Raw genomic sequence first — 15846 nt, 5'->3', positions numbered from 1 at the left:
GACATGTCGAGAAGATACAACGTTAATGTTGACAGGAGGTTCGTCTTGTAACAGGAGGGTCGCTGGTTCGACCCCCGTTCCGGTCTGAGTCGCTGTCCGTGACGAAAGACTAATTTGAAGCCAAATAATAAACTTGCTAGCATGAACTTACTATCCTCAAAATTGTAGGTCACAGACGTATCTATAACCTTTAAAATGAAGCTAAGCCAGCGTTTCTTAACGCGACAGTGTTTAGGACCCGGTGGAAGCAAGAGCGGCGCGGAGGCGTCTCCGGGCCTCCGTAGTGCTTGCTGCGCATCTGGAGAGGAGGTTCTGTCAGGCCGGGGGTGGTGGTGGAGGACGGGGCGAAAGAGGAAGGAGGCTCCGGGAGCAAGCGAGACAAAAAAGGGTCAGCCCTGGGACTTGGGAAAACTGGGTAACGAACACACGGTGATTCACGCTTTTTTTTTTTTTTTTTTCTAGACGCGCTGAAGCCGCGGCTCTGTCGTAACCGCGCAGGAAGGGTAACCTTTATGAACAACAAAAAAAAAAAAACCCGAGAGCGGAAGGCGCTCGGTGGAAACGGGGAAATAGCGAAATGTGGGGGGTCGCTTTCCTTGCGGAGGATGCTCACTGGAGATGCAGAGGTGAACTTGACCGTAATTTAGACCACAGGACCGGCTTCGCGATCTCGTAATAACACAGTAGACGGACTAAAAGGAGATAACGGGGGATTTACCCTTCAGCAGCCGTGGCCCGTAAGACGGCCACCATCCCCTGGGTCATACTGCAGGCTTCCCATGCTGCAGAAGATGCCTAAAACTTTGCAATTGTAAGAGATAGCCAGTAGAAATTCAGATGCCCCCCACGCGATGGCTTATCTGGAAGCATGTGGCTTAGATGCAAGGCTAATTAGGAGCCACAAAAACGCCCGAGTGACCCCCAAACCGGCAGAAAAAAAGAAATCTCACAGCACATTGTTTGGCTGCAGAAAGAGCTCCCATCCTATGTGGCTTACGAATAAATTTCAGGCGATTGATCATTTTTAATTAGTCCACCCAAATAACATAAAAGTGGCTATTCTTTAAAAAAAAAAAAATCACATTTCCACGAGTACGATAGCGAGCTCCGGCTGTGTGCGCATGGCAGGCTGCTGGAGGAGTAACTTCAGCCCATGTGCAGATGAAATATTAATGCACAGAAATACTTGCAACGTCTTAATAATCCCGCAGCATTAAACAGTCCACACATTAGCGCCCTGGCCATTCAATGAGGACTACAGCTCGGCCACTCTGTGCGGGTGGTGTGAACGGGCCTGCAGGCTATAGTCGCCATACAGTAGATCTATAGAAGCCAGTGTGGTTCCTATAGCTGCGTGACGTGAACTCAACAAAGAGAAATCTGAGTCTCAGAGTAAAGCCAAGTTGAAGTGAGGAAATATGCAAGTGTGTCAGGGGGCAGGGGATGGTAGGCTGCTGCAGCTCCTCATGTTTTAATGTTGCGACACTAATGGAAAAGTTGACAAGATTTTGGCTTTAGAGAGAGAAAACTTAAAAAAATAAATAGGCTAAATAAAATAATTAGTTATACAGAAAGAAAAATGGGTCACAGTGCAAGCTGTGTATCCTGATGTCTTTTTGTGTGTGTGTGTGTGTGTGTGTGAGATTGTTAGAAATGCACCGATCGGGCTTTTTTTCTGGCTGGTTCCGATTTTCAGTTTTCTACCTGCTGATTCTGGTTTAGACCAATTAAATATTCTTATTATAAAAGCGAGAGAGAAAGAGTGAAAAAGAAATAGCTGAATCTATTTCATTTATAAATGCATCGACCAGAAAAAGAAGAAGTTACAAGTCGATGGCAGCCTTTGCGTTTCTTAGTGCGGACTACATTACTGGAGTTGCACCGATCCAAGGCAAAAAATTTGACGTTTGATTGGTGCGTCACTAAAAAGTGACGCTACAACCTCATGCAAATTTGGACTTTTCCCAGCTGTACATTTCCTTCCACCCTTGAACACAACCCCCTTTTTACAGTTACTGGTTCCACTCAACAACCTGTCAAACACAGTCTCACTCGATATCTGCAGCCGTTTCTTCTGGGATGCATTTCAAAGACAGTGGATTTATATAGATTGACAATGAAATAACACAAGTGTGTATTAAGGTAATGTTTTAAAGAAGATTTTAGTAATCGGGTACTCTATCGATTATTTTTTTACGATTAATCGAATAATTGTAAGTCTCTCTCTCTTTTTCTTTCTCTGTCATATAAATACATCGCTCTTCCCAACGATTGCTGTGAACCGGCCCACCAGGCAGTTCCGAAAGGAGAAAAGCTGTCGTACTCTAAGCATCGCGCCAGGCAATTTAAGAATTCTTATTAGTCCCCCGAAAAATGACAAAAACCCTGAAAATTCAACTTTGTGCTGCTAGCACTTAGCAACAACTCAAAGACGGAAGTGAGAGCGCTGCCCAACACAAATAATGACCCGGCCGTAACGTGGTGCGCTAAAAATATCAAACGTAATTTAACGAAGCTTCGAGGCAGACATGTTTTCCTCGAGAAATTTTAATAATCGAGGCACTCGAGTCATTCGAGGAATCGTTACAGCCCCAAAGTATTTATTTCCGCCGCAACATTTCAAAACAAAATCGGAATAAACGGGACGAAGAAAATTCTGCTTTTTTGTATGTTTTGGGTTGATGACATCACAGGAGGTATAAGAGTCGAGCTGATCGGGTAGCATTAGTGAACACTGTGATGGATGAACAACTTTTGAGAGATTTCGAGAGAGATTCTGAACTCCGGTCTCTGTCCTGCTCCGCTCCACGATGGTCGCAGATGTAACCACTGCGTTTTTGCTCCATTTGTACAGAAGTCAAACAAACACCGTTTGAGTATTTTGAATAAAAACACGTTAACAGAGAATGGGGGGAAAAAGATTAGATCAGTTGCCTTATGCCTTATGTGATGTCACCAGAGGCATGCTTGGGTTTTTTTTAGGGCAGTTAATCTTGAATAAATTATTTACAAGTAAATCTCAAGACAAATAGAAAAGAAGAGCACAGCATGACGTTCTGTAGGCGATGAACTGAATACGAAATGAATTTCAGTGATTTTTACCGAAAAGTCCAGATAGCAGCTTTAAACGTTTTTCCCCAAGAGTCCTCAAAGTCGTGTTCGCGTTTGTCACCTAAACCGTCGAAATCTGTCTCATCCACCGATCACAGTATTTGCGCCTATTTCATTTAAACTGACTCTAATGAACTCCTTGTCGTTTTTTTTGTCTCCCTCTATTCTAGGAGAGAAAAGAAGAAGGGTCATCTCAAATTTCATCATCATTTTTTTTTTCTGGCTTCCTTTTTGAAGTTCATTTTCATTGGAAACTTCCCCCCCTCCAATCTCACCGCCATTCATCTGACATCTGCCCCCCTCAACTCCCCTCTCGGCCTCCACCATAAAAGCCTGTAAGACTCAACAATGCCATCCAACACTGTCACCAACTCCAACTCCATCTCATGCAAAGGCTCAGATTTCGTGGATTCACCCGGAAACAGAATGGTAAGAAACGACCGTGGATAATACCGTGTCTGCAGCTGCTGGCTTTTGCAAAAGCGCAAACATGTACGGAGACGTCTGTAGTTAAGAAGAGGCGCTTGGAGAGTCCGTTCCCTAACTCCCGCTTGCACGCTCATAAAATACACGCGATACTTTACTGACAGATAATCAGTTATCGAGTAAAATTACAGATTTTATTGCGGTGCTACTGAGATATTGCACAGATAAATCCCAGACATTGGGAAATAATCAAGAGACTCCTAAAAGGTGGACGAATCCAACACCCTGCGGCACAGACGTCCCTCCTGTTCTAATAGGCGCCGGCTGATAACTGCAGCATCAGCTCTGCGCCGAGCCCGCAGCATCACCGGATGGCGTGACGTCTGCAGGTGTAATGGTGGCGGCCGACGTGGGCGTTGGCTGCTGTGGGTTCAGTCAGAGCTGGAACGGCTCCGCAGCTCTCTTCCATTGGAGCGAGGTGGTGGGATGGGGCTGGGGCTGGGGGGGCTGTCCTCTTCCTCCCATGTTCCCATTACACAGCGCTGCCCTTCGTCTAGTTGCCTGGCAACAGACGTTGCCTTTAAATACCCGGCTACCCAGACGGGAAGCGGCGCGGAGACGTTCACTCCAGGCGAGGCCAAATTGCGTTGCAGGCTTCTTTTTATTTTTATTTTTTCATTGTTTTGAATGAAAAAAAACCCAAAATGTTTGCAGGGTGGAGAGACGGCATTCTGATTTGGCTCAGTTGGTGTCTGCTCTTCCTGCCGCAAACAGGATCGCACGATCCACGAAAGTGGTTCCCAAATGAGCCTGCACACCAGGCTGCACTCAAAACATGCTATTATCTATGCAAATGCTGCTGCCCCGGTAGGGAGAAAGTAGAAGAAAAAAAACTGAAGCACCAGGCACTCTATTAGGAATCACACAACAAAATGAAAGCATCTGGAAAGCACATGCAGAAGGACCGATAATCGCATTAGGCCACAGGTACACATCTAAAGGCCTGCTGGTAATGGCTGCATTATTCTCCGGAATAGGTAGATTTTTACCGATTACAACACGCAGCAGCGTCAGTCACTCTGATCATCACATGCACGTCTTTATGTTAATTAGTTTATCCTCCTGGGACTGTCATGGCTGATGGATTCATCTCATTTCAGCGGCACGACGTCGTCAGGGTTTTAAAGCAGCTTGACTTTTAAAATTGCCGTGCGTGTATAAAAACCAGTTCAACGACTGAAAAATAAAATGTGGTGGGTTTTTTTCCCTTTTGTTTTAAGGCTTTTTTGAGATTTTATTTTTTTTTCTTTTTCTCTTTTCCGGATCCATTGATTGTGCAAACAAAAATATGCTACTTTCTGAGGTGTCACGGCCGTCGCAGTTATCGAGAGATTACAATCCGAGAAGTATCGGCGCGGCTCGTCACCCGGAAGCTGTCTGGACCGCTCACTGTGTCTGCTCAAGAAGTGTGGGGTTTTTTTGGGGGGGGGGTTTGCCTTCCAACTCAGGGGAGTGAGATGAAAGTGTGAAGCTTGATAACGACTGGTCAAGAACTGTGTATCTGATTTGCATTTCAGTCCCAAAGCTAAACGTAAACCTGTCTATACATTACGAATCATACTCAACTCTGATCGCCACGGACATATTTAAAAGTTCTGCAGGCATGACGCGCCGCTGATGTAGAAATAACGCAATTGCTAGTCAACTACTGCAGCAGTGACGCAATGATAATATTGCTTAATGCCACGCAACACGATGCAAGCCCTGTTTTTATTTTTCTTCTTTTTTTTTCTTTGTGCTCCTGTATTTCACAGATGAGACTTTCATGCAAATGTGCAAAAATTCTTTTTTGAGCAGGAATGTCTGGCCTCAGGCTCATTCTGGACTGTGAAAAATGCTGCCTCCTATTTGCTGACCCGCGGCCCTTCATTGATCTGATTGGCTTAGCCTTCCTGTGACGGTGATAGATGTTGTTCTGTGATAGACCGATCACCTGCTAAATGTGATCGGATGCTGTAAAGGATTTCTCTTATTCTTTCCCAGATCTATCGATAATCCCAAAACTGTAAGGTTTCATGTCTAAGAACATGTTTGTACGACTCTTTAGATCCTTTTTTGAATTGTTTGTCTTATATTTTTAGGAATGTAAGGGAGTTTGTATTTGTTAACACAATATGAGGGATGCACTTGATCTTAGAAACAACCGAGAAAAAAAAATCTCCCTAAGGCTTTTTGAGTTGCTATTCTGGGGCTTTTCGTTCAGCTCACATGATGAAGAGCTACTGTAGATCAGTAATGTGACAAGTTAGCAAAGTCAGGAAACCAAAGAAGAAATGATCCAACATAGTCGGTTATTAAACAGACCGAATGTTCTCGGCTTCTGCTTTAGAGCTCTATGTTTAGCGCAGTGGCCTGCAGGACGGTAAACATCAGCCTCTAAAAGGTTTTCTTCCTGGTTCGCCTTTTATTTAGCTCAACTCTTTGCAATTGTGATCTCATTTTACCAGAGCGCCTTCTTCTAAATCAGGGGCGTCAAACTCATTTTCATTTGAGAAAATGAAAATGACTCATGATCTTGAGTCACAGGGCTGGTTGTGGCAGAAGATGTTAATAAAACCCATGAACAAACTGCTAAAGTATTAACAGCTGTCTTTGCATTTGATAAGTACTTTTTAAATTAAATGATATTGAACAACTTTACGCACGTGCCAGTCGCGCTTCAAAATTTGTGACTTATTTGCAGTTAAAATTGTGAATTTTGTGGCGCTACTTTAGAAATATTTGCAAGAGGTGTCCTCCTAAAATAATGGCTGGAGTAATTTTTTGTGAAATTGTTTTGGGTGAAAAATAAATAAATCACCTTCTCTTTTTTTGAGAAAAGATAATTTAGACAAAAAACCCACTTTTGGCAAGAAATGACTTAGGCTGTTAATTTACAGAGGTGACAATATGACAGTAAATGGGACTTTTTGTTACTTAGCATCAAGTAAGTCTGAGGCAGCTGAGTGGCAGAAGTAAGAAACACTGCCTCCTGCAGGTGGGAGCAAGCAACACTTAAACCCCAATTACTTTTTGACAATTTTCACGGAAACTTGACGATACATCGTCACACAAATGTGTGGGGATTTGTTGATTTTGTGCGAATTTCGCGATTGTGGACTCAAATCAAAAACTGCTTTGATTTGATTGACAAGGTAACGCTGAAGCACACAACTGTTACCTTGAAGGTTCTACTTAAGCTTCCATCTGGAGTTTAGAGGGCCGCATAAGAAGCTATCGCGGGCCAGATTTGGCCCCGAGGGCCTTGAGTTTGACTCACAGCGGCTTTCTTCTTTCCCGTTTTGTTGTGCGCTAAAAGGCCAGATTTGCACTACTAGTCGTTGTCCTGTTGACAGACCCTCCCACCTTAGCCGGCCACTGCAGCTCTCCATCCCCCCACCGCCTCGCAGTCGCTCTTATTTACATTCAGACTTGGCGCTGGCATTCCCTTTCAGTCAATACCGAACTCAAAGCCTCTACATTACGGCCGTCCTTTCTCACGTCGGCCTCGGAGCTGCCGATGTGAAGCTTTGTTCTCGCCGGTTGACAGTTTGTATAAATCAAAGGGAAATTGCAGCAGGGGGACGTGGGGGCAGGTCAGCGCGTTTGTAATGGTGTCAAGAGCCAATTGTCTTGAAGGTCAGCAGCGCACTCGCAGAGTTTTCACTCCGGCCTGGTTCAAGAGAGCATGTCATTCGGTTTCTATCTGTCTCATTGTCGGCCAAAGACGCTCCGTGACCTGCTGCACTTTCCTCTAATGTGCAAGTGTTTTTTTTTCTGTTGCACTTCTGCTGCTGTGCATTTGGAATGCATTTGCTTTTCTAACTTGTGCTACATTTCAGGACAAAAGGTGATTTTAAAGAATATGTTTCCTTTACTGCCAGTGTTAAATTGGTCATTTTCTCTTAACAGGGTGAGAGCGTATTACTGGACGTGGGACAAATGAAGGAGCCGAGGTCAACGTTTAGCAGTGCCTCCTTTAAAGTCGGAAAACCTGGAAGGAAGCGTAAGCAGTTCCCAGTGAGTATTGATCCGACACGTTGGAAAATGAGCCTGGCATTCTGAATGCAGGCAAGTTTTGGTGTCATTTGACCACAACACCTTCATCCACAAATTTGCTGTTTCCCCTAGAGGGCATTTGGCAAACTGCGACTGTGTCTGGTTTAAGCAATCTCTGTCCAATTTCAAACAATATCCACCCAGAGGTTTCACAATAAAAGCACATCAGTTGTACAAGAAGTGTGTATTTTTTTCAGTCAGGTTGTAAACTATGTCTCTTGTTTCCTAAAGTGGGCTTAAATTACAATTTTTTACTAAATGTGGAAGGGATTGAGTCAACTAGATTCTGCTAAAGAAACCATATATTCTCTCCCTTGTTGTAAATGTTTGACTGAAGGATAATTTTCTTGGTTCCAAAAACAGAAATTAAATATATTGTGGGTCATTTGTTGACAGATTTGTGTTTTGTATAATCAAATACAAAGAAAAACGAAAAAAAGAAAATGCTGTTCAAAGCTTGAGACATTGCTTTATACCCTTTACACTTTTTAATGATGATATTTGTTATCTAATGTTCTCTAACAAACATTTGAGGCCTTCACAGAACAGCTGTGTTTGTTTCGCAATGAAAACCACACTGAAGTGGACCATATCGAGTAATCGGTTGCCGTCCGATGTCATTGGTGTAAAAGTAAAGGGAGCGGAGTACAAATCCATCCCACTTTTTTTTAGATTTTACAAACATTTTTGAAAACCATGTATACTTCTCCTCTTGTTTCACAATTATGCACCACTTTGTGTCGGGCTACCACATGAAACCCAATAAAAACGATTGTGGGTCGTGGTTATAATGTGACAAAATGGGGAACAAAGTGTAAGAGGTGGGAATGCTTTTGCTAAATTTATGGCGGTAGCCTGCAGCAGTGTCAGAGTTTTGCTTTTGCCCTGCATTTGCCTGTCTGAACTGTCTCTGCTTCAGTTTGCATGCTGTCTGTTCTGGCCGGAAGGCAGCTTGTCCTCAGCACTGAAACCATTTTGGATTAATTATTTATTTGTCTGGACAGAAAAGCAAAAAAGAAGAAGGAAAAAAAAACCTTCAGGAGATTAAATGAGGCACAGTCGCTCCTTCTGACCCCACTCTAAGCACTTCCATTGTTAGAAATATGCAAATAGGCGCAGAAGAAAAGACAGCGGTCAAGTTGGGACACACTTACTTTAGTAAGAGTGCTGCGATCACAGCAGCAACAGGAAACGGTTTCAGCCGATCGGAAAAGAGCTGGGCCTTCATGAACGGCGGTGATCACATCCAGGAACCATACTGTGATAAGTTAGGTCAAGAAAACCACAAACATCCATTATAAAGGTAAAATCCACAGTGTACCTCTGTGGAGTTTGTTTTCCCAGACGGCACCTAGCAGACGCCTCTACAAACATAAAAGTATACTTTTATAATCTACCCTTCCTGGACATGCATAGATATCACTATACTTTGATATTTATGGCTTTCCTACGGTGGCCGACAGGTGCAAATGCGCAGCAAAAGAGAAAACATGCAAACAAAAAAAAAACACGCGCACAAATTAAATGCGGCAAGCAAAAAGCGAACAAAATGCAGCAAACAAAAAAGAAAACACCCCCGAATGAAATGCAGCAAACAAAAAGGAGAGACGCAAACAAAAAAGAAAACACCCCCGAATGAAATGCAGCAAACAAAAAGAGAGACGCAAACAAAAAAAGAAGACACCCCCGAATGAAATGCAGCAAACAAAAAAGAAAACACACCCGAATGAAATGCAGCAAACAAAAAAGAAAACACACCCGAATGAAATGCAGCAAACAAAAAAGAAAACACACCCGAATGAAATGCAGCAAACAAAAAAGAAAACACACCCGAATGAAATGCAGCAAACAAAAAAGAAAACACCCCCGAATGAAATGCAGCAAACAAAAAGAGAGACGCAAACAAAAAAAGAAGACACCCCCGAATGAAATGCAGCAAACAAAAAAGAAAACACACCCGAATGAAATGCAGCAAACAAAAAAGAAAACACCCCCGAATGAAATGCAGCAAACAAAAAGTGTTGAAAACGGAAGTGCTCCAGACCACTAGGGGGAGTCAAAGAAAATCGAGACCGAGCCCAGAACGGTATGACTGACACAAAGTCTATCACGCTACCCATAAATTATTCTGTTATTCTATAATATTATAAAAGACGGCGTATCTTTTTATAATATAAGTACGTATAGTATTTATACGTACTAAATATAGTTATATAGTACGTATAACTATATTTCTGAAAAGAAATATAGTTATACGTACCTTTACTTTCTTTCAAATTTCTTTCTCTGAATCTTGCATCTGGTCCCATAGAAATGAATACTATTTTCTTTGACTCCCCCTAGTGGTCTGGAGCACTTCCGTTTTCAACACTTTTTGTTTGCTGCATTTCATTCGTGGGTGTTTTCTTTTTTGTTTGCGTCTCACTTTTTGTTTGCTGCATTTCATTCGGGGGTGTCTTCTTTTTTGTTTGCGTCTCACTTTTTGTTTGCTGCATTTCATTCGTGGGTGTTTTCTTTTTTGTTTGCGTCTCACTTTTTGTTTGCTGCATTTCATTCGGGGGTGTCTTCTTTTTTGTTTGCGTCTCACTTTTTGTTTGCTGCATTTCATTCGGGGGTGTCTTCTTTTTTGTTTGCGTCTCTCTTTTTGTTTGCTGCATTTTATTCGCTTTTTGCTTGCCGCATTTAATTTATGCGCGTGTTTTTTGTTTGTTTGCATGTTTTCTCTTTTGCTGCGCATTTGCACCTGTCGGCCATCGTACTTTCCAGCTAGTAGGAGGACTGACTTTGGGCCAGAGCCGTCAGTGTTTTGAGTTGTTATCCTTCTCTGAATGACCCAGTTCATACCAATATGAACTAGTCCAACTCTTGATACTATCAGGAGAACTAAAAATAAGCAATCAGACGGTCATTAGTAAGGAAATGGTCAATATTCCTTTGATTGGTTCTGACCTAAGATCACTGGCAAAACAACATAAAAATCTGAATTTTTCTGGTTCATTAAATGTTTTAGAAGGAAAAACTCCCTTCTTTTTTTGGTCTGTACACACGTCAATGAACTGCGAAGGTTTTTGACTATTGAGTTGAACCAATGTTCAAACTGTGCAAACTACATTATTGCTGTCATATCTGTAAACTCTTAACAGTACTCGACTCCTCGTTCACACAATATGATGCTTCAGTTGCCTTGTCATTTACAGTGCTAATAGTATGAATTACTTTTTGCTGTAACCACAGTTCATTTAGCATTGCAGACAACACCGTGGCATTGGAGCATTGTCAAATCCAACCCATGAAAACCCAAACTTTAAATAATCATGGTCATACTACCTTTTTCTTTTCTTCTTCTTAATTTGTTTGTCCCAGACTGTCTGCATACTCATTGTAGCTTTATCTATCCATTTTGTCTCTGGCATAGGCCTGATTAAGTTCACTGCAATTACTACTTCTGGTTAATTGTTTTCCTGCAGCCACTGCAACCATTTGTTGGTGGAATAATTAAAGGCAGCAAGTGAACCTTTGTGTCCTCAGCTGGTGATGTTGAGACCCTGGGTCAGAGCACCACCGTTGCTTCAGCTCTCGTGTTCCTGGTTTGACGTTGCAGAGAACTATCAAAGGTAGTCTAAGGAAGGCGTAGTGGTGAACTGTTGACTCACTGGTGGCGGGCTCCGGTGGTCCGATCCAACAGATAAAAAGCAAAATGAAAGAAAAGAGGCCGTTTGAATCGGCCAGAGAAATCCTGTGGGTTGCGTCTCTAATAGCAACGAGATAAACTTTCAGGAAGTGTACCACAGCTGTCTGGGCTCCTTGTTGTTTTACCAAAAAAGGGCAAAGAGCAGCTTTTTATTCTTTACCCATTAACTGACCCTGTTGTTTTTTAACCCCCATGGGGCTTTGCTTTAATGTTCAAGGATTCCTGTGTCCAAACCACTTGTTGCCTCCCTTTGCCTGCTAGTTCAGTTCAAGATAAATTCAGACTGGACTACTGGCATACATTTTGGATGTAAAGTAGGGTTGTTGTTTTTTTCACCAGATACAGAAAGGTATGTTAAATGGTTGCATTTAGCGTATAACGTGGAACATTGTTCTCTCAAATGACATACAGAGCTGTGAAAATGGATTTGCCCAACCTTTCAGAGGTCGTCTTAGGTTACAGATCCTAAAACTAATTTCAGTATCAGACAAACCTTACTTGAGGAGCTACAGTTAAGGGGAAAAACTATCCAAACCAGCCAGGCCCAATGTGAAAACCCTTGGTTGCAAAGGCTGACATTAAGTGTTCTTGGTAACCGACTTTGAGATTTTTGACATCACAAAGGATTGATCTTTGCCACATTTCAGGGTTTTCTGTTAAAGGCCATGCCACAGTTTCTCTTCTGAATTTAAGTCCTGACTTTGACTAGACCACTTTAGAACCTTCATTTTGGTGCTATGTTTCGGGCCATTTAGTGTTGGTTCCAGTAGATCTTTGAATCTCTGCATAACCCACGTGTGCTTGAGTTTAAGATCACAAACTGATGGCTGCACATTTTCCTTCTGAATTTTCTGGTGGGACAGTGGACCATCAAGTACGGCAAGTCATCAATCCCAAAACAGCAAGTAGTCCTAAAAAAGTTCAAATTTTGTCTCATTGGTTCAAAAGTCTGAAAGTCTTTTATGTGAAGTCAATTTTTTTCCCAATTTATTTTTGATTTATAAAGCATTTTCCAAACGTTACATATTGACTTGATTGTGCTTTAAAACATTAGTATATATATCTGGAAAATACATAACACCCCATTTAATGAGTTACAACATTGAAGTGTGACAAAAAAAAAAAAAAACAGCAAAAAAAGAAATGTCTAACTTTACATTTTATCCAGAATATTATTTACTGCCATGTTTTAATAAGCTGCTGCACATTATGTAGGATTACCAGTTTAGTGTTGTGCTTCTGACCCCTGTCTGCCTGTCTGGGCTGTCTGATTTACCAAGCGGGACCTCTGACCTCTGGCAGCATCCACATGTGGTTCACTAGGTCACTTGTCGGTTGCGTAATGCTTTTAACAGCACTTGCGTCGCACCAAACATGTTTGCTCTCGCACTCTTTTGCCCGCATTTGTCTTCGTTACTGCGTGCAAGTCAGAATATCAATAATCCTGGAGCGGAGGCTTTATTTCTGTCACTCATCGTGTCCGGCTGAGTCACTGGCAGGCTGCTCCTCGTTTGACTGGACTTGTTCGGTTTATGGATAATTTGTCCGATGAGGTCATGCAGACCTCCGCGGCCTGAGAGGGATTCCTTACAGCCGGCTGCCTTTCATTGTGGCTTTACTCAGCGTTACAACTTGGACAGAAGTTTATTTCTGCATGGCTTGTATTGCATCCAGACATTCTTCAGGGTCACGTTGAGAGCAGATATCTTCAGATTTCTGTCTCTGACCAACTTTATGGTCAGAGTAAACAAGTCATGTGTTTTAAAGGCAGCAGCAAGAACGCCAAAGAGCCTTAAAAAAGGATTCATACCCCCTGAGATACAAAAAACCCCCATAAAAAACTTTAATGTACTTCACAGTGGTTCGATGTGAGTTTAACTGGGAAGACGAGGGTAAATGATATATGGTTTTCAAAGTTTTTCACAAATAGTAATTTAAAAATTGTGACGTGCATTTGTATTCAATCTACCGACTCAACAGTTCGAGCCACCTTTCACTGGATTTACAGCTGCAGGTTTGCGCCTCGTGGGTCTAAAATCTTTTAGACCAGATTCCAGACAAACCCCTACTAGTTTATAAATTCTTATTTATAAATCTTTTAGAACCAAGAGGGGTCTATTCATGTTGGATTCAAGGGATCTATGAACCTCACCACGGACTTAGATCTGGACTTGGACTGGGCTGCTCCCAACAAATGGCGGTGTTTCACCGGGTCTCAGCTTCAGTCATATGGAACTTTAGAAATACTGGATGCACGGACGGCCATTCCTAAAAGTTCTCCTTGTTACACTATGAAGTAGAGGAGCACCTATTGCAGTTTTCTGGCCCGTCGCCGATTACCAATCTTTAAAAAGCCTGAATCTGCCGATTCCGATTTTGGCCAACTTGTTTTGTCTGAAATGTCACTAAATATAGCAAGGAAGTCATTGAGTTGGTAACAATGGAGCGAATATTGTCTACTGCAAACATGAAGACACGACCTGGTGGTCAAACCTCTCTCTCTACAGAGCAGAAGAGGACAGTAGCTGATTTTTAGACCTTTGGTGAGGTAGATAAGATCGGCTTCACATGTAAGTATTTAGAGTCAAACATGGAGAACCAACATCTAATTTTATCAAATCAAGAATCCAGACAAACCCCTACTAGTTTATAAATTCTTATTATTCATGGGGAATCAATACATAGTTCTATACTTTTGTTTTTCTTTAGCTTTTTAAAAATTTTGTTTGTATTTCCTCTGACTCGTGTAAAGCGCTTAGAATTGCCCTGTTGCTGAAAATGTGCTATATGAATAAAATTACCTTACCTTAAGCCGATTTCCCAAAATTAAGGATGTCGGCCGATACTTTAAAACCTTTAAATACTTTAAAAGTTTTAAAAATCCTTTCTTCATCCAACAGAAAAGGAATGGACTCTGTTGGAAACAGGACTCTTATCTGTCCAGCTTTGAGTTTTGCTGCTGGTGTGAGTTTTAGCAGTGATGCTGGGAGACGATCAGTAAACCGATGCCCCACACACTTCACAATTATTCACCACTTTGTGTTGGTCTCTCATTACAAATCCCTTGAAAATACTACATTAGAGGTTGTGATTACATCGTGAGAGGGTGTAAATACTTGTGTATGACCAGGGCTGTCACAGTAAGCAATACATTAATTGATTGCATGATAAATGAAAACAAGCTCGATTTCCATTTTCCACTTGCTTGATTTATTGCATTTTCTCTTTTCTGTCTCTCTTTCTACCTAGAATCGGGCAACATATGTCTTCAGTCTGGTGCATTGGTGTAAACTAACTTTATTTCTGAGGTTCAGTTTTGTTTACAAAAGACTTCAGAATTTATTTGTTGTTTTGGTTATTTATTTTGGATATTTAAAATGTCTTCCAGTTTGAGCATTAGATGTTCACTAGGATTTAAAGTTTATTCATCTTTGAGAGGGTGTGCTGGCATTATCATGCCATTACCATCATATGACTGCAAATTGCTCTAAAAACAACAATAATATTGCTCATCGCAACGACTTCTGGGAAAATTGGCTATTGTGACAGGCCTGCATATGACATCTAAATATGCTTTACAGCCAGAGAGACATCATTGCACACTGGAAATCATGTCAGCTGCAAACAGGTCAGCACCTCTTGAATGAAGTCCTCTTTTATGGAGCGAAACCAGGAGGACGGAGGGAAAACTTTCTCCAGGAACAGCCAACATTCCTGGCATAGTTCTGTGCTTCTGTAACACACAACTTCCCTCCTCGCTTGTAAGTTAGTGGTTGTATGGCAGCTTTCTTGTCCCAGCTTTGAACTTTGGAGTTGAGGGAGTGTGTTGGGGATTGCTGTAACTCAGATTCACATGCATATTCACTGTAAAGCATATTGTAATACTCATAATATTTTTTTACATCCAATTTTCAGACGTTAACATTTCACCCTCCTTCGTCCCGTTTCGCCTGCAGGTCGAGAGCTGCGGATCCATCACGGGCTGCGCGAGCGTTTGCAACAGTTACCTCGAGCTGTGCCGGCCATCCATATCACAAGTCTACAACGGAGAAACCGACTCGCGCGGAGACAAGACGCCCGACGCCTGCTTCCCCAGACAGGAGAAGCGGGAAGTAGAGAATGGAATTCCCAGATGCCCGTCCTCCTACCAGGAGGAGGACGGCTCCCAGGGTCAGAGCCCCAGTCCCTCCCAGGAGAACGGCTTCCTGTCCAGCCAGGAGGAGCGGGAGCTGGAGAAAGACAAGGACGACGGCCTGATGATGCCGCGCAAGAAAAGAGGGAGGCGGAAACTGGAGCGGCCAACGAAGTGTGAGTTCTCGTTCACAAACAGGAATGATCTAGAAATGAGAGTCAGAGCATGTGCAGGTTCCTATTAACGGTAATGCCAGAAGTGTCAGATCTACATATTTACCCACTAGCTATAAGAAAGGGACCAGAAAGAAAACACAGGAGTGCATAAAAACCTAGGAGGTGTTCCTGATGTTGCTTCTGGGATGCTATAAAAGTGTATTAGTATTTCA

The 15846-nt window shown here is 42.3% G+C and overlaps 1 protein-coding gene across 4 annotated transcripts in view; it reads left to right on the top strand.

The window, feature by feature from the left end:
- Positions 1–282: 282 nt before the first annotated feature.
- The window catches only part of dnmt3ab (DNA (cytosine-5-)-methyltransferase 3 alpha b), a 51892-nt gene continuing 36328 nt past the window's right edge, over positions 283–15846 (top strand). For 2 of the 4 annotated variants that reach the window (XM_028001135.1, XM_028001136.1), the window contains exons 1-4: positions 285–429; positions 3282–3540; positions 7489–7596; positions 15283–15634. In XM_028001135.1, the coding sequence (XP_027856936.1) occupies positions 3460–3540; positions 7489–7596; positions 15283–15634 (541 nt within the window). In that variant the 5' untranslated portion in view covers positions 285–429; positions 3282–3459. Of the gene's footprint in view, positions 430–3281; positions 3541–7488; positions 7597–15282; positions 15635–15846 lie in introns of all 4 variants that reach the window. The other 2 variants (XM_028001134.1, XM_028001133.1) reach the window with 2 other exon arrangements.

This window comes from Xiphophorus couchianus, chromosome 19 (assembly GCF_001444195.1).
Source record: "Xiphophorus couchianus chromosome 19, X_couchianus-1.0, whole genome shotgun sequence".
Taxonomy (NCBI): domain Eukaryota; kingdom Metazoa; phylum Chordata; class Actinopteri; order Cyprinodontiformes; family Poeciliidae; genus Xiphophorus; species Xiphophorus couchianus.
This window is presented reverse-complemented; position numbering and strand designations above follow the sequence as displayed.